Source organism: Egretta garzetta, unplaced genomic scaffold, assembly GCF_000687185.1.
Source record: "Egretta garzetta isolate BGI_Z169 unplaced genomic scaffold, ASM68718v1 scaffold509, whole genome shotgun sequence".
In the NCBI taxonomy this organism is placed as follows: domain Eukaryota; kingdom Metazoa; phylum Chordata; class Aves; order Pelecaniformes; family Ardeidae; genus Egretta; species Egretta garzetta.
This window is the reverse complement of record NW_009260814.1, coordinates 553,301-576,614: the sequence shown is the minus strand read 5'-3', so window position 1 is coordinate 576,614 and position 23,314 is coordinate 553,301. Positions and strand designations below refer to the sequence as shown.

Genomic DNA, 23,314 nt, shown 5'->3' with positions numbered 1-23,314 from the left:
TAAATATCTAAATCAGTAGTATGATGAGTATAACAGCTATTTCTAAAGATAGAAGTAGCTTGTATACAGTATATGATTGGAAGTACTTAAGTGCAGCTATAAAAATCTTTCTGCAAATTATAAGAGAAAAAAGAAAAAGCTAGTGATAATGTTAATAAAGAAAGCGTGCAGACGCTTCCTAAATGGAAAATAATTATAGCAGTGGAGTAATGCATTTCTTTAACTCTGGCCATGAAGGTATGAGGCGCACGTGCTTTACGTAGGCCTGCCTGTGCAGCACCAGCTCAGTCCCCTGGGATCGCTGCGCCAATCTGTCTGTGGGCAATCGAGTGGCATTGTGCCTTGCTCAGAAGGGCAGCATGGCAGAGGCTCGTGGTTGCTAAAAGGCATTTGTTAGACATCACTCTGGAAGCAACGGGCTATTGCCGTGGAGTGAATAGGAGACTTGGGGATACTGCTGAGCCCCTCCAGTTCTTGCTCCCGTTGATGATCTCCACCCAGCTAGCACAACATCAAACAACTGAAAAAAGCAAAGAGTAGCATGGTAATGTCTCAAACCAACACGTGGCTTTTGCTGTTCCGCAGTTTTGTTTCTGAACACGAGGAGGATACTGATCAGCAGCAATTCCTTCAAGGAGAGCCTGAGAAGAGGACTCGACCAAATGCTGAGACAAGCTTTCAACCAAAATGTCAGCGCACAGGTAAGCATGCTTGGCTTGCCTGCACAATCTCACCAAAACAGCTCTCCCACCAAGAGAACGGCATCTGGCTGCAGCTCCAGTGGTGTCTCTGGATGTGGGAAGCCTCTTGGAGAGGGGCACTGAGCTTTTCCTATGGAAAGCAGGCATAGGTGGCGCACACTCTAGGCTCTAAAAATACAAGGATTGTTCCGAAGCTTTTGCCATTTTATTTGATGAAGTAGAGGGGAGAAACATAACTTTTTTTTGTGTGTTCTGGAAAGCGACTACTGCCAGCAGTTTCCTCCTCCCCCTGCAGCTCAGGAATGGCTCCAGCTCACGGTTAGCCAGGTGCTGCTGTGCTCAGCCCGGATCGATTGCAAGAGCAAGGGCTGGTAAATGGGGTGTCACTGCTGGCAGTCTGCTCTCTGGTTTGAAACCCCAGTACCTGACAAGCCCTAATTCCACAGGAATGAAAATCCCAAGCAGGGAGAGAGCACGTTTTATTGAAAATAAATGAAGTAGACATGTTCATTACTTTGCAGCTAAACCACACAAACCTCTGCATTGCTGCGTTTAAGAGCAGGCTTAGGTGGATCGCTGGGGTGCTCTTCTCTGCAACACAGGTTCCCGTGCACTTAAGCAGGGGTTTGTGCTGAGTCCAAAGAAGTTCTAAGCCACTAGGAAAGAAAAAAGTAATTTTGCTCAAAATGGAGGGCATTGGGTTGACTGTTGTCCCCGTGGTCTGTTGCTGCAAGTTTGGGTGACGTTAGCTGGTTTGGGAATTGTATATTCCCGAGTCTTGGCAGCAGCAGTGAAAACTGTCAGACTTATTCTCCCACCTTCTTGTAAACCTGAGAGAAACTGCCTTTTTTAACTGAGGAAAACAGCTAAAACTTAGAGTGGAGGACCAGTTCCAGGGCTTAAACTTTTTGGAAAATACAGAATTTAGAAGTAAAACTCAACTCATGTTTTGGCTCACAGTGTGTTCATTCCTGTGGTTTGTAATTTCTACTCATATAGGTGATGGCTTAACCATCTGGGGCAGTATAGGAAAAATAGTATAGAAGAGAGAGTTGAGATTGAAGAACCAAATATTGGAAACTTTTGTCTTTCAAAAATCTGTCTCCAAACCTGCAACGACAGACACGAGCACAAAGTCAGTGAAGTTCAGGTATGAAGTAAGAGCGGGATGTTCTCTGGTTTCTCTGTATTTTTACATTCATAAGTAAAATTTCCCAGTATATATACATGAATGAAGCTGCAGTCTAAATGAGAGATATGTGAGCTGTGGTAGCAATGCTGCACTGCTTCAGTTTGGAGCACATTTTGCACGGCTGGGTCTAAAGCTCCCTGAGCAGTTCTGCTAATGCTACGTCTGATATGACACTAACTGATCCTGCAGGGTTTATAGGGGATTACAGGATAAAACCCCTGTGAGGGAGCTATATTCAGGATGAAAAGTCCCATCAAATAGTGGTTCAACTGCAAACAAACAAACATGTTTCCCTGTGCATTTTAGGTTGAAATCCTGGAGCAATCAAATAATGTAACGGTTGGTTACTACGTCACACGGGGCAGGCTGGTTTTTATGCCAGCTGCTGTAATTGAAAGGCTTCTTGCATACGGCATTAGCAATGCCACAGCAGACATAAAGCAGCACGTACCACATCTCCAGTCCGTGGTGGCCCTGGCCTTGCCGTGGAAGCCCCTTCCCGCATACCACTTCCAGCTGAAAACAGGTGAGCGAGGTCCTGCCCGCCCGCGGTTGTGTCCGTGTCTGTGTATTAAGGGTTCGGTGCGCGGGGACGATGCTCCTCCTCCCCCTTGCTGTCCTGCCTCAGCCCCTGCTCTCTGGCACGGCAGCAGGACCAGCTCTGCTTTGGTTTCGTGCGTTGGCATTCCCAGTGCAAGCAGAACAGCCGGCGTGTATGCCCCTGTGCGGCATGGTGCTCTGCTGTCACCTCTGTTGGCGCTGCTGTGACATGAAGTGGCATTGCATTAGGCATGAGTCACACCGATAAGCTTGACCAAGACTTGGCCTTTGAATAAAATGGACTTTAAACGACGGGTTGTGCAGTAACATGGGCATTTCTTTGGAGGACTATCAGATGAGAAACATGACTATATGATATATGTATATATTGTTCCGGCTGGACCCATTGAATTTGACGTCGCTCCCAGCCGTCTGACCCAGGGTTGCTGTGTAACTCCTCTGTACTCTGTAAGCATCAGTGCAGCAGAAGAGCATAAGCTCCAAGAGGGCAGAGTGCTGTAGAACAACGTATTCAGTTGTAAAAAGATTCCTTACATCTGTGCTTATGTGTTTATATACACACTTATTGCAATTACCCAGTTAAGTGTATTCTTCCTAGCACAAACAGAATGAGAATCAATATTATGATTGATTATGTCTTGCAAAAGCAAATGACCTGCAGGATTTAAGAGTCTAACTTGTGTTTTAGAATGATTTCACTTACTGCCTGGCTCGGAGTAAGTATTTGTACGGTGAACTGGTCTTACTGCCTTATATATCACTGTAGAAACAATCTCCATTTGTTTTCGGAGAGTATCAGCTCTAATAATGCAATTGAATTCTTACATTTTGTCTTAATTAAGGCTCGTTTAGTGCAGTGCTTGAATGACATAAACCGATCTTACGTGGCATTATTTTCACCTGCTTAATATGTAAATTGGCCATCTTGCTGCCAGACATTACAGGAATTATGCAACCAAGAATATTTTTGCCCACATACAAATATGCTGTTCCTTTTCCAGAGCTGCAGTTTGTGGGTCAAACAGACAATATACAGTCATGCAAATTTGTTCAGACCATGGAGCAACGCTTACAGAGAGCGTTTCAGGATGCTGAAAGAAAGGTCTTAAACACCAGCAACAACTTAACAGTTCAGGTACAATGTCATGTGCTTTGCCAGTGCCTGTTGCCAAACTCTTGGTGTTATTCTTTCCTATGTGTATGCTTGAATTTCAACATAATATCTTTGATAGCTGCTATGGAAGTAAGTTTATGCTTTCATCTGAAATAAGGATGTTTTATTTACTGCAGGAAAACTTATAAATGCATGATTTATAGAAGGCTGTTACTGTTATTTTAATGAATTAGAATTTTATTCTCTGCGGTTAAATAATAAAAAGAAATATATTAAAATATTCTTGAAAATTTATATTTTTTACTGAATATGTTATTCTAACACATTAGTTGCTCTTTAGTGAGGCTATTCAGGTATAAAGATAGTGTCATGTGTAGCTCTTTGTAAGATCTAAGCTAATGGAATATATTTATTTCTTTTTTTGTATGCATTCCAGTTCTACACTCAGAGACCCAAATTCACTATTAAGGGCCTGATTTTTGCAGAACTTTATATATTTAGTGGGCCAACACCCTTATGGTCTGTGCCATACTTCAGGAATAAATGAATTATCCTCTGGGTGATATCACAATATGTATTTAACATATGATAAAACTCTGTGTGTGGACTTGCGCTCCTCAGTATAGTTTGCATGTAGCTTACCAGAAGGAGAAAACATGGGAGTTCTGCTTAGTTACTTTGGTACTGTCTCTTGTGAGCTTGTGTTTGAACTGGAGGAGCTCAGAGAGGCAGGAAAGTGCATGGCGAGAGATGACCTACTGCAGTACGTGAAGAGGCTATCAAGCTTTTTTCAATAGCTGAACCTGTGATGCTGAGGGTGGCTAATTTGCTCTCAGAAGTTGTAGATCTTAGAAAGCATGGAGGCAATTTTGTAGAGAGCCCCAAAAGAAGTTGGTAGTTGTGATTTTTGTGGGTATTTTGTGGGTATTGAAGTGATAGGATGGAGGTCTTGGAAGCAAGGTATAAACTGGGAAGTAAGAGGCTCAAGGGTGTGATTTTATGGTAAATTTTTCTGAAATTATTCCAGTACCATGCAAAAGACTAAGTGCAACAGAAAGCAGTACAAGGGGTTTAGATTATTTACAAACTGAGGAACAGTTCTGGAGCAGATGGAGTTGATTTTGAAAAGGTGTTGCTGTACTACAAGAGTAGAGAGAACAACAGCAACATGGGTAAAAGATCTGAAACAACTTCCACGCAAGGAGAAATTAAATTTGCCATTGTTCTCCAGCCAAAAGTGGTGTAGTGAATCAGGACTGATAATTTAGAGTTTCCCATAACAGAACTACTCAGGTTTAAATAAAAAGAAAAGTCCTTTCACACAGTGGGCAATAAGATCTTGAAGATGGTTGGATGTTTCTGGAAAAAATGTATGGAAGTTACAGAAAGCAATTGGCCAAACATATAGAGTAAAAAGTCATCAACCCTTTTTAAACCCAAGCATATAATTTATGGCTCAGACCATAGCTGTAGGCTAATCTTATGCTGTGGAAAAGAGTCCTCTCCTCTTCCCTGTGCTCATTGTCCAACCATCTGCTCCCAGCCATTTGTAAGTGGACGTTGGCTAGGCAGACCCTTGGTCTGACCTCAAACTCTTCTTCTGATGCTTTTATTGTACCATGTTTTATGTTTTTACTTAGTGACCTAAATAATAAAAATGGGGTATTTAAATAACATTCATGAATGCTGAATGCTGTCGGCCCTCCCTACAGTATCAGTAGCCAAAACCCATCCCTTTTATCCTAGGGCATGAGTTTTTTTAGAAAACATGTTTTTTCCATTCCTGCCCTGCCTTCACCCCTCTGTTTCCTGCATAAAACTGGTGTTTGAGGATCTTATCCAGTACACACTAAATAGAATTGGTCCTTAAATGCAGTCATCAGATTTGGGCTCAGGAAGAGACTGGCATAAAGTTGCAGTGCGGGGGAGAGCCAGTAATCGTATGATGCTAGGCACAAAAGAGACATGATATCCCTTTATTTCATATGGAAAAGGTATAGGTCTAGATAACTGCACTAGGAAGGCAGCAAAGAGAGCAGGGCATACAGGCCTAATTGCTCTGCATCAAATACTGAACATTTTTTGATAAGCACCCTCTCTCTCATCTTACATTTCCTGCTAAAAAAAAACAGGGAAAAATATTTTCTGTCCTGACTGCACCCTTGCTGCCTGCTGCTGTCCTCCAGTAACTCCCCATGAGCTAAAGTAGGAATTAGAGTATCACAAACTGTTTTACACAATCCTGTTGAGGGAGCTGTATTGAGTCCGTTATTCAAGTTAACTTCTTCCCAGTTTATTTGCACTGGTTTTAGGTTTTGTTTTGTTTTTTCTTTTTCCTAACAGCTGAAACACCAGCTACACATTATTTCTTTACCTCTGTTTCAGATTTTGAACACCTCCAATGTCTCCCAAGCTGTCACTCTGTTTTATGTAGTGAACAACCAAAGCACAACTCTAAATGGCACTATTTCCAGCAACCTTCTTAACCAGCTGTCAGCTGAGCTGGTGGGTTTCTATCTAACCTACCCGCCTCTCACCATTGCAGAATGTAAGTATGTGCTTGCCAGCATGCAGCTCCTTCAGATTAGCCAGGGTCGGGCTTTTGCTTTGCAAGCACCATAAGCTTTGTCATCAAGCTCACAGATTGTAGGTGTTTTTGCTGACTGCTTTCTAAACTTTTTTTTTTTTAAATGAAAGAAATTAGAGGGGGGGATAAAGGTAGGGAGGGTTCTGGGTTCAGAAAAACTGACAGATGATTAAGAAAACCACATATATGCTGTCATTAATAAAAAAAAAAGTAATTTTATATAAAACAAACAACAGAATTTCCCCAATTCTCCATTTCAGGAAAACTTAGCACAGCACATAACGTTCATCTGCAGCATAGCCCTTTACTTCAGTGGAAGACTCAGCCCCCGGTGCGTGCTCCGGTTGCAGGGCTTGGCAGCATGCTTTGAGTGTGTGTTTGGGTAGTGGGGGAGCTCCATCTACGCTTCTCCACTAAAAAGTTGTTGGTGTATTTGCTGAACTTCATCCTCAGTTTAAAATGCGGCCTAAGCACTTTAGCATCAATCATTTGCTTGCATTTCGGTTGTTACGAAGGCTCAGAGGTACCAAGGGTGCAGAAAAGCTATGTGTATGGGCAGCCGGGGGGGGCCATGTGCTCTCTGACTCTGCACGCTAATTGCTCTAAAATGAATAAAAGGGGCAAGGCTTTTGATTATGGGAATTTCTGTGTAACCCGCTGCCTGTAGAGCCAGCTTAGCCATTCACTGGAGGAGATGAGCGTTCGCTGGAAGTGAGAGGAGACAGGGATGTGCTGGGTGCCTCAGTGTGTGGTAATGGGCCTCACTGTGGGCAAATCTCCATGAGACATGTGTTAAATTTGAAATACTGTGCTCAAATACCAGTAAAGATCTGGTGACGCTTCTGGTACCTATCAAACTCACTGATAAGGCAAAACCCATGACGGAGTAGTTTGTAATTTTTCATTTCACAAGTATTGAAGTAGTCGGGCACGTAAGGATAGAGCCAAATATGTCTTTATGATCAAGAACACTGAACTGAGTGGATTCGTAGCTTGAGGTAAAATTATTAAGCTGCTTGTTCATTTTCTGATTCTAAGAAAGCAGAACCAGGCTGCTGGAAAGCGAGCACTGGGGAAAGCACAAGTTACCTTCCTTGTCAGTCCATTTTATTTCTAAACAGCCCAACAGCAGAATAATTATCTTGTGCAATTCCTCACCAGCTACTTGCACAAGGAGCACTCTGCTGCCTGTGGGGTAAGTGGTCACTCTCCGGTGCCAGGCAGTCAGGAATCACAGCTAACTCTGGTGATGGTGCAAATCCTTGAAAAAGGAGGAGTGTGTATTATTCTTGAGGTGTTACCTATCTAAATCAGATATTTGCAAACAAATAGGTGAAGCTCTTGTGCTGCGTTGGTACACTTTTTAATCAGACTTTCCATCGCAGGGTAAGACACGTGTTAGGGTAGGCTTGCATTTTCATCAAGTCTTCCCAAAGGCAGAGGGTGATGGAGGCAGGCTGTTGACGAAGGGTGTGCTTGGGGACCTAGGAAGGGACACAGGCCGTTCATCAGGAGACGGGCTCCTTCCTTGTCGTGGCGGGGGGGGGAGCCTCTCCGAAGGGTGCCCTGTGTGCAGGATGTCTTCACGGGGCATCCAGGAGCACAAGGAGAAACCCTGAGGAAGTTTTGGTGATGGCTGCGCTCGGTTCAAGTGGTCAGCCTCCAAAATAGGCCTGGCCTCCAAAATAGGCCTGTTGCATAGGACAAGCATTATGGTGCTTCTGACAAAGGCAATGCAGGCGCATGCTTGGTAGTCAGGAGCTGTGAAAGCCACTTGTCAGACAGTAAGTCTCGTGTGGTATTGCAGTTCTCTGCTGACCCCTGCACATGATGAACTGACCCGATAAAGTCTTTAGCTAGTGCTCCTTTAACAACTAACGGCTTATATTTCATTTTAGGAGTTCTTGGTTTTATTCCCAGCGCAGCAGGTATACTGCGAACTCATGAACTTAACGCGGTCATACCATATATGGCTTCAGCGTGATAGTGTTTCTTGCGAAAATGTTTACTTTGAAAAGCATTTGATGCTTATTCATGTGGTAGTGCAGTTGTTTCAGTTTATCAAACAAATACTGCTGCTGTTCTCAGAGCGTGTTATTTCCTGGTAGACTCCGGCGGCTCCTCCAGAGCCTTCACAGTCTGTCATGGAAATGCACAGCTCAGGACACGCCATGAAATCACTCCTCAAAAGCAGTTACTGTGCGTAGTCAGATGCTTTGCAGTGTTTCCTATTTCAAGCCACTTTGGTGTTTAAAAACCAAGGTAACTCAATAGCAGTGTATCAACACGTAAGGCGTTGATATTTTCTGAATTAAGTTCCAAGTGTTAATGCTTTCCATGTTGCATAAATCTATTGAAAAAATGCTGAGCTGGATAATGAATTAGCAGCCTATTGAACTTTGCAGCCTCATGCACTTTGGCGATGGAAAAGCCAACAAAAGGCATCAAACCAGCAACCATCATTTTCCCACAGCTGTAAGCACATATGGTAGCAACACCTTATGTGGTGCAGAGTGAGAGTACCACACGTTGAGGGGTGTTCAGAGTTTCGTTACTCTCGTTTGTAATTCATGTGGAATTGCACTCTGTGATTGATACAATCTGATCCTTGTTAATTTAATATTATTTTAGGTTAAAATTGTGGTCTGTGTTAAGTAAGGATTAAATCACAGAATCACCATAGAATCTTATCTTGTTTTCCCCAGGGGATTACTCACAGAGGTAAAGCAGCAGAAATGTATACAACACACACATGCCTCTTACCTAGCATTTTTAGTAATGGGCAATTCTGGGCTTTGTCCCAGACAATGTACCAGCCAGGATTTTGGCAACAGACGATGTATGTTCTGCTTTGTATGGCAGTGCTTGTACTGTTTGCGCTTGATGTCCTTTTTCAGACAGGAGAGAAATTGTAACCCTGAAAATTGTGCCTCTAGATTTCCTCCTGGGCTGTAGTTCCATTTTATTTATCACTGTCTGGTTAACCAAATAGTTTTGGGATGTGTAGGATGCTGCAATTTTATGACATAATTTCAATTTTTATTTTAAAGCTTTGGAGTATCCAAACCTTGATATCTCGGAGTCAACTAGGGACTACTGGGTGATAACAGGTACTTTTTAATCTCATTCCCTCCTCCGTGCACTTCAGGTAAAGATTTTTAGTGCTCGATTCTATAAGCGCATCAGTACAGTAATTTTACAGATAAATAAATGGCTGCCCACTGAACCTGCCTGTTACGTTCAACCAGGCAAATGTATTTTTAAGTTACCCTGGGGCATAACTATGATTTGTTATCTTAGAGAGACGTCTCCTGCGTCCAACACTCACCTCAGAATTTATGCTGCTTCGGTTTAAGCACTTCTGAGAGCAGCATTATCTTCTTGGAGTTTAAAAACACAAATAGGCTTCTCTCTCTTTTTTTTTCTTTTTTTTTTTTTTTCTTTTCCTGGGACTTAGATTTAAATCTGAAATCAAAGAAGGCTTGTAGACATAAACCAGGAAAAAAGGTGATCTGTTAAACCAAAGAAGTTTATTATGATTTGCTGACTCTGTCTGGGTCCAGGAATTTTTGCATCTTTCTCCTCAAGCGTTAAGCATACAACTTTCTGTTGGTGGAAAAGAAGGTGCAGAGAATGCTGTTGGGCTTCCAAATACCTGTTTTATCGCAGTCGTTTCGCTGGCATCACGTTCTCATTCACAATCATTTTGACTTTAGAAGTGATAAGTGGGCAAGAAAGAGACGCTTTGCCCCAGACATCTTTGCGTGAGCAGATACCAAAGCCTTTCTAATCAGTGTGTCTGTAGCTGGAATTGGCTGATGCTCAGGAGAGCAAGAGAAAGGAGCCTGACACGAAATGGATTAAATTCTACACTTTGCTTCCCAAAGCTGCTGTGGTTTGGTGCCCATTATATCTATTCATAATTTTGAGATAAAAAATAAGTTTATGTGGAGATTATGATCATCTGAAGGGAGTGGTATGGCTCCTCCCCACCCAGACCCCAAGAACCTGATACTCCACTTCTTGCCTTTGTTCACTGACTGCAGTGGAATTTTATTGATATTACAATGGAAATGCTGTTTTAAAAAATATCAAGATGGTCCCAAAAGGTTTTTTTTTAAAATTATATTGAAAAATCATACATTTTTATGAATTAAATTAGCATACCATATCATTATTTGAACTTTATGTAAATTTGGCATCTTTTTAATTTTACGTTAATTTTTACTTAGGAATTGTTTATTCAGTTTTTAGTGCTCTCAAACATACAGTGGTTTGTTTCAAACAGTTGTACAAAATTCTAACGTCAGATTTCAAAACTGCTGGATGAAAAACTGTTGTTTAGTTAATAGTAGCATCTCGCGATAAGCATAAAAACTGGCAGGTCTCAAATAGGTTTTCACTTACCTTTTACATTGAAGATCATAGATTAGGTGCTTCCTGGAGCCATTTTGGTAAACTGAAGGCCTAAGAAAGTTTTTGGAGGATTTTATTCTCTGAAACTTTGTTAATATTATCTGAGAAGAGCGGCGCAGGGGCTGAAACAGAAGCATGTTACAACCCCCTTGGGAATTATGGGGGGGCGGGGGTGGGGGCTGTAACAGTGTCCAGTTATTTTTCTTCTAAGCTGGTTAGTACACCCCATCCCAAAGTGCCCTGCCAACCACGTGATACTTAATCTGTCCTTCTGAAATGTGCTGATACACGATTTTCTCCATTCCCACAGTCATTCAAGGGGTCGATATCGCATTACTGGGACTGAACAATCAGAGCTTTGCAAGGTTGATGGAGCAGCGTTTGGCCCCGCTCTTCATGATGTCCCATCAGCAAGGAAGACGATTCAAACGTGCCACTACTGTGGGCAGCTACACTGTGCAGGTGGTCAATGCGGCATCGCTTGTGCCTAGATGTGTGTTGAAAAAAGGGCTTTGTTTGCATGTGTACCACCTCAACTTGTGTGAAACTGTTTGAGTGGGTTGAGATCTCCTGTCTTTTCTCATGAATACCAAAGCAACGAGTGCAATATGCGTGGTGTTCCTAATGGGTTTCTTTTTCTGCAGTCAGCCATGTTTGCATGACTCTCATCTTCTAGAAATTGTCATTAGTTAATCGGTGTTAATAAAGATTTTCTCTTTGGTTGCTATGAGGATTGGTACAAAGTACACATTTTAGCGTAAAGTCTCGTATTCAGCATAATGAAGAGTTCCAGGCTTTTGTTCTTAATTTAAAAAAAAAGTTTCCTAGGTTTTCCTTTCCTAGGTAACTCAGTAAAGCTAGAACTTCTCTTTTCTCTTTGTTGGGGGGAAGAAAAAGTATGAAACAGTCTTTGCACAGGGTTAGTCATCAAATCATGTGGCTGCAGATCACATTATGAAACAGAGATTTCAGCCCTGAGTAATTTATTAATCATCTTTCTCTTATTTAGCAACATTTCCCATTCAGTTTATTGAAATGACATTATTTTGTTTTCTCAGTAATTTAGCCAACTGATGCTTGTTGTTGGGGATTCAAAGAGGATCTGTCTTCAAAAATTGCATGACAAGTTACTGCTTTTTTTTAATTACATGATATTTTTCAAGAATTGCTTGTTGTGAGATGTAAATACAAATGACTACTTTTCTCATTTGCCCACCATTCTGTGTGTTTTCCACTGAGAGAATTTAAAAAAAAAAACCAACCTGTTTTTACTTGCCAATAGTGTTAACCTTTGTAAAATTTTCCATGAAAATATAACATAGACCATAACATAGTGGAGAAGAAGTGCAAAACTCCTTTTTCCTCTCATCATTAGAGGGGTGTTTGACGCTTCCTCTACAGGAAAGACAGAGGTACAATGTAAAAATTCTGCTGGTGTTCTGCAGAATAAAATGGAAAAAGCATGGTTCTCTTTATTGTCAGCTTGGGATCAAAAATAATGAGTATAGAATTAAAATGCGAGGGAATTTTTCAACTGCAATATGCCAGCAAAGTATAATTTTCAATATTAGGACAGATTTTAAGAATTCCCTATTTACAGAGGACTGTTATGTCCAAACGTTTGATCCTTTCCTCCTTTTTACTGCATGCTTTTCTTAGTACAGGATTTTACCTTAGGATTATGTTTAAAAATTTTTAAGGCGGCAGTCAGTCCTCACTAATCTTAATAGCCTAGGCTACGAGGCGGAGAAGCCCTGATCCTATGAGAATAATTTGCATGGAGCTTATGCTTATGTGGGGTCTTGAAGGAGCTCCCTCTGTGTACTGCCTTCAAGTAGCTGCTGGCAGCTTTTGCAATGGTATAATACAAACACAGTTTATTTCTCTTTCTCTCGTTTTCTTTTTTTCCCTGAAAGATGGTAAAAATCCAACGTATTCCAGGACCCAAGGAGCCGGCTGAACTGACATACTATACTTTATACAACGGGAAACCTTTGCTGGGCACTGCAGCTGCCAAAATTTTGAGTACTGTTGACTCCCAGCGGATGGCCTTGACACTGGGTTACGTTATTCAAGTTCAAGCTGATCGTAAGAGTTCTTTTAAAAATTATCTGGTTTAGTCCTTTTTTTTCCTCCTCTTTTTTTTTTTTTTTTCTTCTTCTTTCTTTCTTTGTGAAAACACCAGTGTAGGTGTGGGGAGCCTCCATTGATCACACAGAGAAATTTCAGCAGCACCTTTCTGAGCAGCTGCTTGAGTCAGGCTGCTCTTTTTCATGTGGAAGATGGACTAAGCTTTTATCATAGTAAATCAAAGCTATGTGCCGACTGTTATTTAGCCAATTGCTGTAAACTCTATGGTACAATTAATTTTACACACAAACAGTTCTATGAACTGAACAACTCTATGGAACTGTAAAGTTGGAATTAATGCTGATGGTAATGAAACCCTGACACCACAGGCCAGTGACTGCTGGGGCTAAATTGCTATTCAAATAACTTGGTGGCCCAAAGTATAATGGGGGGGCTACTAAGATGTCCCTTATTTTTGACTTGTTGAAAATAATGTAGATTACTTCTATCTCAATGGGATTTTTTTTTTTAATAATCACTTACACCAAGAACTTTAAAGTGCACCACATGGTTGTTAAAGATATTGTTTAGACACAAATCAGAAAAGTGAAGTTGAACAAAACTACTTATGTGTATAGGCAATTTTCAGATTCAAGATATGGTAGCATCATTCAGAATAACGTGGCCAAAAAATGTAATCCATTCTTGAAAAGTAAAGTGTTTTTGAATTTATCTTTCAAGACTTGCACCTGCTACTGAGTAATTTTGGGCACAGGTGTTTTCTTAAAAAAAAATATTGTTTTTTTCGATATTCTGGTATAGTTGACCCATAGTCATAAACCTGTGGTGGAGCTTGGATGTGGTTTTTGTGTGATAACAGTTTAATATATGAAGTGATGCCTTTAGCTAACTGAATCTCTCCACTTTGCCATGGTATTTATTCAGATGGAGTTAAAATTATATAGTGGATTTCTGTACTGGATCTTCTTACTGGCTAAACAGCATTAAAATGGGACTCCCTGGTGCCATCATTTCTGCCTGAAGGAGCAGTGATACTGAAATAATTACATGTAATGGTGACAGGAAAAGAAGGAACCACTGTAATAAGTGATTGGCATATCATCCATAAATAATGAATGAGTTAGAAGAATAAAGTATGATATAATTTCCAGAGTATGTACTATATACTGTATCTGATCTTGACTTGATCATGGTCTGTTACTGACTTTAATTGGACTAAAACCAGGGATCTCCATTCCTGTGTCTAGAAACTCTAGTATTTAAGTTCTGAACGACTTTGTTTTCCATGAGACTATTTTTTAATGTAATTTTCACTAAAGCAGCTATAGATAATACATAGCAGTTTCCTCACTCTCTGTGCAGTTTTGCGATTTATATGGGTATTTAGGTACTTATATGACATCTGTTGCTCTTGATCTAACTTTGTACTTCCCTGGTCTGATAAGGCAGCCTCATTTGTCTGTAGAGTTTCATGTAGGTTAAATGTGCACAGGATACTGTAAGAAGAGAATACACAGAAATTGAAATTATGACCCCAGGTAACTGAGATTCTGAAGCTAGAGTATTTGAAACATAGGAAATCATTCATATCTTTATACCTTATTATGGAAAAAAATTCACTACTTTCATTTTGGACATGGTATTTGTAGTCTGTCTTTGTATTCCCAAAGAAAATACTTTGTGTGCACTTCATTTTTACTCATTGTAATTTCTGTTATAGCAGAATGAAAAGTCCTGTACCAAAATGCAGTAAGAAAAGACATCTACCCTCAGGAGTTCACAGTCTGGTTAGACAAGACAGATGAATAATAACAAAAAATATGGATATTCTGGTTTGATAAGTGAGGGTCTGAGTTACAGCAAAATGAAAGGCTTGCTTCAAAATCTGCTGAAGTCTTATTGAATTGAATGAACTATTGACTTACTCAAGGTCACATTGGAAACTGGGAACAGAATTGAAGATGTAAACCAGGATTCCCAAATGTCTCTCCTATTAGCCATAAGGTTATAGTTTCCCCTGCATTCCCTAGAAAGAATAATTATAATTTTCAACAGTTGTTTGCTGGTCCCACAGCAGCAATCTATAACTATATTTACTGTTATCTGATAAAATTCAGATTCGTTTTCCTTCCCCACAGCCCTTTCATCCCCAAACTAAATGTCCAAAGTCAATAATTTAGAATTGTGCAAGTCCATTGAAAAGTGAACCTTGAAAGGCTTCAACCTGGCTTTTTGGACAGTCTTTAAGCATGCAGTTACTGTTAGACTCTGTGCAAGATATGTACCTAATGATGCTATTCCTGCATCACCAAACAAACTGCATTGGCTTTGCAAAAAATTGGAGATCTGCAAGAAAATAGGCTCAAGCTTCAGACAGACTTTCAGCTGGCTTTTATAGAGGCTGCTGAACAAGATGGTATGCATTTGAAGTCTGATCCTGAAAGATGCTGAGTGCCCCTGACAGCTAATAAGCTCAATGACATTTGAAAGCGCTAGTCCCCTAGGAAATGGGAAAGGCTGCTTTATGCTGGTATTCTTACAATTGCCTGTCCATGCCAGCAACCAGTGGCATAGGAAAATAAATAGGGTTAGCATGGTGAAGTCCACAAAAGATTTCACTAGAACAAAATTCAGCATAAGGAGATTATCTGGTGTTTTTTTCCAGAAAGGAAGGCAATGAGAGAACCGAGGGTGTGCCACAGAAGAATCTCTCATGTGTACAAGGGGAAGGTTCATGCTAAGAGACTTTATTCTGATAAAATGGAATCCAAAATATTTTAGTATCCCTGCATATCTGAAATGTACCCCTTTCCTGGTGCCGTTATCAATATATCTGCAAGTAGTTCTTTCCAACCTCATAAGTTCCCCTACTTCAGAAATGATGCATTCATTTTGACCTTAACTATGATAAAGTATTTCTGGAGCACAAGATAAGCATCTTCTTATTGCCTGTTGATATCAGTAATAACTATTAGCGGGCTTGGCTTCATTGTTTTTGAAAAAACTCTCCCAGTTTACGCTTGCTGAGCCAGTAAGCCTGACACCAGGTATGGACTCTGTGGGTATACTTTTAACCCACAAGCTACCTTACTATAAGCTGGTTTTGTGTTTGAAAAATAATGAAGGAAGTATTACTTTTACTTTTTTTGTTTATTCTGTAAACAAACCATTGGAGTGATATCTAACATAGCACCTAACTTGACTTGGAGTTGATGGCTGCTTGTGCATTCTCTGAAGTCAGTAAGAGAACAGAGCCCAGAGACTGGTGAATTGAACAGTGTTGCTGATGCATTTCTTTTACTTAAGGAATACAAAGGTATAGCTAGATTACTAGTAATCCTTTTATACTAGTTATTATATGGGAACAGTTGAAGACTGTTTAGGAAGCAATTTAAATCTTGTGTTTGCCCAGTGATTTTTACCAACATGGGTTTGCAATTTTCTGTAGCTGTGGTGAAGAACCCCCCAAACAACCTGTGGATCATTGCAGCGGTGCTGGCTCCCATTGCTGTGGTTACAGTTATCATCATCATCATCACAGCGGTTCTGTGCAGAAAGAACAAGAACGACTTCAAACCAGACACCATGATGAACCTTCCTCAGAGAGCTAAAGTGAGTGACCAATCTCCAGATCCAAGAGGTCCATTTGCTTTCTGAGGCTTTAACTGTGTTTCTCTGATAGATGTAGTTGAAGGACGTTTGGAATTGAGATGATTGTTCCTCACAGGTTGGACCTTTGCACTTCTCTGTCCTTGATACCGCCAGTCACAGCAATTACCCTTCTGTTCTACTCAGGACCCATCAGCTTCCTTTGCAGCTTGTCTCTTCCCTCATAGGTAGCAGCGACAGAATAACCGTCACGCAGTGATGTAAGGCACTGAGCCATCAGGGCTGAGTAGGCTTTACTCGGGGCAGTTGCTTCCTTCATAAAGTTGAGGAAGTGGGATATCGTGCCTAGGCCTTGTCAGCACCACCGGTCCCATAGGACCTCATTCCCAAACCCATGGCCTGAGCTGCTCCAACCTACTGTGAGTGGCAATGGCTGAAGCTCTGGGCTTTGGCAGCAGTTCAGACCTGGTCTTAACCAGAAGTTCTCCATCCAACTGCTAATTCAGAAAAAAACATTCTTTGGATCTTTTTCAGAGAATTTCTCCCACTGCTATTTTTCTTGTAGATGTTTTGAACTTTCCAATTTATTTGTGCATATTGTTGATTGGGTTCAAACAACACATTTTTCCTTAAATTTACTAACCCATATAAATTACAAGACCTTTTTTTTTCCCAAATCAAATGTCCTTCGAGTTTGATTTTTTGTCTCTAAGAGAAAAATGTCACAGAATACTGATTTGTCTCTGCAGTGAAAAATGTCTGCCTTCTCAATGCTGCTATTAAATGGCTCTTAAACAGGGCCACCCAAAGTTAGGAGTTTTTAGGCTACAAAGCGTCTGTGTAAGTCATACGGTTCCTTTGCCCTTTTAGCTGGCTTTGTTCTTCTCCATTGGGATGGGATTGAAATGATAAATTTTTCTTTGGTTTCTTCATGCTGCAGACAGGAGGATTATTGTGATTTCAGCTCTGTTGCTTCTGCTGAAAAATGTAGATTGGAGGGAGAGTTGAAGGAAGGCATGAGGCATGCGACAGCTCTTTTCAACTCATCTTAGGTTAGTTGCAGATGGGTGCAGCTGGTGCCAGTTGGAAAAAGAGACTTGTATCAAAATGATTTAAAAAAGACATTCCCATTTCGGTTGCAGTACTCTCATCTGTTTACCTGGTGTTACCAAACTAGTGTTCAGACTAGATCTGCAAAAAGTGAAACAAGCAATATCACAAATATAAACAAAAATTAATAGCGCTGCAGTGATATAATGTAACATCCCACTGAAACCTCTAAAATGCAAATCATGTTTCATTAGGGGCTGTGCTGCAAATACTATGCACCACTTGATTCTTCTTATATGCAATTTTATTCCAGCTAAAGGATAATGTGCAACTAAATTTGTACATGGTTTTGAGCTGGCCATCATTATGCTTTACAGCTGAAGAAAGTTGCTATTTAAATAAAAAATAAAAGACTGCTGGTTGAAGCTACAGCACAGAAAAAAACTTGAAAGTATTTTAATATTCCACAGTTGTCATTCCAAAAAGTAAGAGAAAGGTGAATTTTTATTTTTCCTGAGAAATCAGATTTAATCAGGCTGTAAGATACATGGTCAGGTTAAAACCTATTCAGTCAGATTATGTTGGGCTCGGCAGCCAATGTGGTCAGACAAGAGTTGGATCTGCAGAACAAAACAGTTGGTGCTGAGCTCCCAGCATCCACACCACCCTCATTTCAGGAGATTTTCCTGCAGACTTGCTCACATTTGCAACTGGAGTACAGTAGTCCACTTCTAGACTGCATTTCCCCCTTTTTGGGTATATTTTCAGACTCCATAAAATTTAATTTAATTCGTTACATAAAAAGTGATGCATTTCAAAATGAAAGCTAAATTGATTTCTGCTTAACTTCACAATGATGGCTCCATCAAAAAGGTTCAGCCGGGTCTAGTTTAGGGTATAGACTGGTAAATGGACCATGGAAGATAAATTCTACAGCAGAATTGGGAATGGACTGGTTTTCTCATTCCTGATTTCAGCATATTTACTTAAATAAGGCTAAGAAACATATTTTGGGAAGATAATGAAATAAGGTCATTTTGAAAAGAACAGTTTTATTTTTATTTTTAATTCCAGCATTAGGCATATCAGGAATAGTGGTAATTACTTGAACTGTAATTGCTACATTTCATGCAGTTTGGCAATACAAATAGCTGATGAGCACATATCCATATCACATTTAAAATGAATATATTGCATTTTATGGCTTAGAAAAGTGCCTGAGACTGCTTGGTTAATGCTGAATCTGTTTTGTAAGTGGAGTCACAGCAGAGTGATTTTTAGTTTAAGCAGCAGCTTTAATATTTTGTTTCTGCGTGCCTGAGATTTGCTGTTGAATCACTGGAGCAATTTTTTGGATGCCTTTTGACTATCCAGCAAGCAGCATAGAAAGGAAAAGAGAATATCACGGGATGCCCACCGCCTTGGATTTCAGCTGGTTTTGTTTTCGGCGGTGCCGTTTTATGTGTTCAGATTTCAAAAGTCCTGTTCCAAGGAGACTGACAGAGGGGAGCCGCCTGTTCAGCGCTGCAGCCCGATTGCTGCAGGTCCTCGCAGAGCAGAGCTACCTGCCATGGCCCTCCAGAGGCTCCGTCCCGCACCAGTGGGATGGGAGGGGATGCACGAACACAGCGCAGAGGGGTAACGAAACATTTAGCATTAAATATCCTTCAGTAGCTGGGGGAGGCGATGTGACAGAACAGCAGGATTGCTGCCCGTGCCTGGTAATTAAGGAATGACTTTGTTGTTGTAACAGGCTGAAGGCTAAATAAATGAAGTTTAAAAAATGACCTCTCGTACGTAGTGTAGCTTATAGTATCTTTCTTAGGAATTGTGTTGCTGTTCTGAATTGCCTTAGCAGTCAGGGATGTCTGGACTAAGTTGCAGGGAAAAAGGGCTGTTACCATTTTTTTCTTTTTCAATTGACTCACCAGTTGTAAAATTAAAAGAAATATAAAATCAAATCAGTGAAATTCTGATTGGAATTTATTTTCATGTTCTTTCAATGCTGTTTTTATTGAAATACTCTTTTTACTTTGAGGTTTTGGATAGATGTTAGTTTTTTACCTCCCTTGCTTTCTAATTCACAGCATGCTTTTTTTAAAGGCTGTAATCTGATTTGTCACCTTTCCTTTCTTTTAGAGCATGAAAGAATAAGCTTGCAGGTAAACAGAGATAAGATCTGCAGTCTAAGACCTGCAAGCAAAAGCAAATGCTGCAGGACATGAGAAAACAACTGCTATCAATTTGATAAAGGGCATGGAAAAAAAAAAGATTAGAGAAACTGTCTGTGTACATGGGTATATATGTAGAGGGGAGGGGCTGATCATCCTTTTTGCTTTTTTCTTTTTTTTTCTTCTTTTATTTCTTTTTTTTCTTTTTTTTTTTTTTTTTTTTTTAATATAAGTGTCTTTTTATGATGATTATAAGGAAAAAAGTCCCAGAAGCAACTCCCTGTATTCAGTCTGTCCTTTGCCAGGCAATGTAATTTAATGGTCTCATCATTAATTTATTATTTCAAAAGCAATATTCAAATCCCAGTCCTTTGGTCTCTCTCAGTATTGTTGCCGTATTGGACATCTATGCTTGCAGTCCTTCAGCGGTGCCTGACTGTGATTTAGTCTTGCCAGTTCCCTTCGGGGGTGGTAAAGCCATCTGCTCCTGTGGGCTTTTACAGAGCAGGGTTCCAAGATCAAATTTTATTTAACGCAGTATGTCCGCTGATGAGGATGGCTTTTTCAGTTCTTCCTTTAATGCAGTTTGTTACTAGACATGGTGGTAAGTAGAACTCAGATTAAAATAATACTTCATTTTCTTCCTTTGGCAGATCCAAGCTGGGACTCTGCAGAGTTCTTTAGCAATTCTCATGTTCTGCTTCCTCTGGTTTGGGTTTGTTGTTGTTGTTTATTTACTTAAAAAATAAGATATGAAGTATAAGTTGCAACAAATTCTACTCTTTCAAGGGTATCGAGGGAGAAATAACCAATTTAATCAGCTGTTCTCTTTTGTTACCTTTTTTGCAGAATACCTAGCAGGGTCTTGACTAACACTTAATATGGATAATAAGGTTGAAAAACATTATTTTGGTTAAAACTATTATTGTCTAGGAAGGTGCACAGTAGTTCTTCCTAGCTGTCCTTCACACAGCTTCTACTTCCCCTTTCTTCATTCCCTCCCCTTTCTTCGTTTCCTCCCTTCGTAGCTGGTTTGGTGGCTGCTTCTGTGGTACCCTGCCTTCAGAGGAGGGCAAGCAGAAAAATCATCAGCCTCAGTTCAAACAGGACATTGGGAATGTGATGCAGATCCCTATAAAAAAAGCATGTTTTGTTTTAAAAAATAGAAGACGGCCCCATTTTTTTTCAGACTGAGATCACCTATGAAATATTTCTGTATTTATAGCTATAGCCCAGATTTAGTAAGGGACAGAGCAAGAGAAAATTTTTTTCAGAGCTCACCCTTTTTCTGTGCCATCAGCAATTTTTTTTTTTTTATCCAGCTGATTTTCTTCTGGAACTAAAAAATTCAATGACAACATGACCAGAACCTGAGAGAGACTATTCAGTTATTAACTGTCTAATTCAGTTATTGACTGTCTAATTTTGATGTGCTCCCCAAAGTAAGTTTGAGTTAAAATCACCATTGCTCACCTTTGAAGTGTTTTATGGTGCTTTTTTAGCATTCTGTCAATAGCCTGTACTTCAGGAAGAGCATTCTTCCAGGTTTTTGGTAAATTAATTCAATTTAGTGTAGCAAGAACTTTTTTTATGTTCCATATTTTTTCTAGAGGTGGTGAGGAATTTCTTTGAGTGATGTATTTTTTGGTTGGTTTTGTTTTTCCCCCAATAGAAAATGCAGGTTGGCTTTTTTTCTCCTTCTCTCTTTTTTTTTCTTTTCCCCACCTCCCTGTGGAACTGTAATTAAATACAGATTGCAGTGCTAGAGCACACTCAACAAATTATCATTTGATAGAGGTTTCATGGTTTTGAGGAGGCTCTTTTAGATGTAGGTAGGTAAATTTGAATGCTCTTGCTTTAATTCTGCACTTGTGTTATAAAAACTTTCTCTGTTGCCAGCTTTCTAGTTTTTATCTGTGCTTTTGACTCGTTTGCTTTCCCAATCTCTCTCTCTCTCTCTCTTTTTTTTTTTCCCCGCCCCCCAAAAAAAAAATGCAGCTTTAATTTTTCCATTAAGAGAATCCACCTTTCGGTGCTGCTTTACCCAGAGGGTATGTGTCAGTTCCTTGCAGCGGCAGCAGCATGGTGGGCCCACAGCCCTCGGCTGCCTTCCTGCAAGGCTCTTGCAAGTGCCACTTCCCGAGAGAAGCAAGTGAAGTCAATAACAACCTTCCCAGTAGGCAACTGGCAAGCCAGGGGAAATATAATTTCACTGATCTGAAAAAGATCCCTATCTGGAAAATGTCACCTATGAAACTTTTATGTGTGCCTTTTAAATTTTGTCTGGATTTAGAATAAATTACTCCCACCTTCTTTGGAAAGACAAGATTTTTTTCATAGAGAAAGCTTTCCATTTTCTGTATGGGCTTATTTTTCTCCCTCCTAATTTTTTCTTCCATATGTTCATTCTTCCATTGTCTGTTAAGGGAATTTCTGGGGGTGTTACGGCAGGGTAAGAAAGGTTAGCCAGGATCAATTTTATCCTAACTAATTATGTTTAAAATATGAGGAATGAAGATCTCATCAGAAAATTGCATTGTTGTTGGGCATTTATGTCGCAATCTATATATTTTTACCTGTCACTTATATAATTAAAGAAGGTAAGGGGTAGTGGAAAATCTTATATTGAAGTGGAAATTTTGTATTAACTTATGATGCATGCCGAAAACATCTTTTTTCTCTCTCTTTTCTTTTCCAGCCAGTACAAGGCTTTGACTATGCCAAGCAACACTTAGGCCAGCAGGGAGCTGAAGATGAGGTTTTACCTGTAACTCAGGAGACTGTCGTACTTCCACTTCCAGTTAGAGATGCTCCTGCCTCCCAAGAGAGAGAAATTACTCAGGATGGGAGCACCATCAAAACTGCTAAATCCAATGAAACAAGGAAAAGGTATGGACTGGCATGTTTTCGCAGAGGGGTGGAATGGGGTGCATGCTTCTGGTTGCTTGGGAAAAACCTGTGAGGTTTGGCACTCAGTCTCTGCATGTGGCAGATTGTTCCTCCGTGATATATTCTTGGCGTAACTCTGGTTTGTGCTGCATGTGTAGGATTGCTGCAAAATACAAGATAAAATGAAGTGAAGCCTTCACAGGTTGTACATGGTCAGAGGAGGTAAATGGGAAGTGGCTCTCATATGCATGCTGGTGTTGTACTAGAGATGAACCCTAATGAAACAGGGGATCTGGAGCACGAACACCGATTGTTCCTCAAATGAACCAAAAGACAGGACCTCAGCCACTGTAAGCTGCTGTAGCTCCTTAGAATTGGACCCAATGTCTTCATTAGCAGAAGGGCAACCCTAAACATCCACTACGTTATGGAAGACCTCTAGATCCAAAACATCTACTGCAGGACAAAACTTTTGAGAGTGTAAGAATAGACTAGATAACATCAGGGTCAAGGGTAAAGTGTCCCAGGTTTGCAGTTTTTTCATAGTAAGTCTACAGGGTTTGTAGTATCACAGATCAGAAGGCCCCCAGCAAGCTATCGTGCTCTTCCTCTTCTCCAGGTTCAAATACACCCCTAACTCAACTTTACCTTTATTTAAACTCTTCTAGTGCTGGGATGATCACAGCCTCCTCAAGGAATCTGTTCTTCACTCCCTTTCCCATTAGGAAGTTTTACCTCACATCTACCCTCAGTCATCATCGGAATAGCAGAAGGTCATTATTTCTTGTCTTGGTCATCTCAGGCAAGGAAAGCAGATTATCCCTTCATCCTAGCTGTTTTGCATGCTTCAATTCCATTTTTTCCTTGACCTGCTCTCCTTGAAATTAATTTAGAGTGGAGGATCATCAACTGTTTATTGCTGAAGAATGATAC

The 23,314-nt window shown here is 40.3% G+C and overlaps 1 protein-coding gene across 1 annotated transcript in view; it reads left to right on the top strand.

Annotated features, from left to right (window-relative positions):
* Positions 1–23,314, top strand: part of KIAA1549L (KIAA1549 like) — a 69,214-nt gene that overhangs the window by 4,511 nt on the left and 41,389 nt on the right. The window contains exons 3-11 of the mRNA XM_009646924.2: positions 586–701; positions 2,200–2,419; positions 3,456–3,589; positions 5,954–6,116; positions 9,206–9,265; positions 10,882–11,033; positions 12,488–12,659; positions 16,111–16,274; positions 22,191–22,381. Of these exons, the coding sequence (XP_009645219.2) occupies positions 586–701; positions 2,200–2,419; positions 3,456–3,589; positions 5,954–6,116; positions 9,206–9,265; positions 10,882–11,033; positions 12,488–12,659; positions 16,111–16,274; positions 22,191–22,381 (1,372 nt within the window). The remainder of the gene's footprint in view (positions 1–585; positions 702–2,199; positions 2,420–3,455; positions 3,590–5,953; positions 6,117–9,205; positions 9,266–10,881; positions 11,034–12,487; positions 12,660–16,110; positions 16,275–22,190; positions 22,382–23,314) is intronic.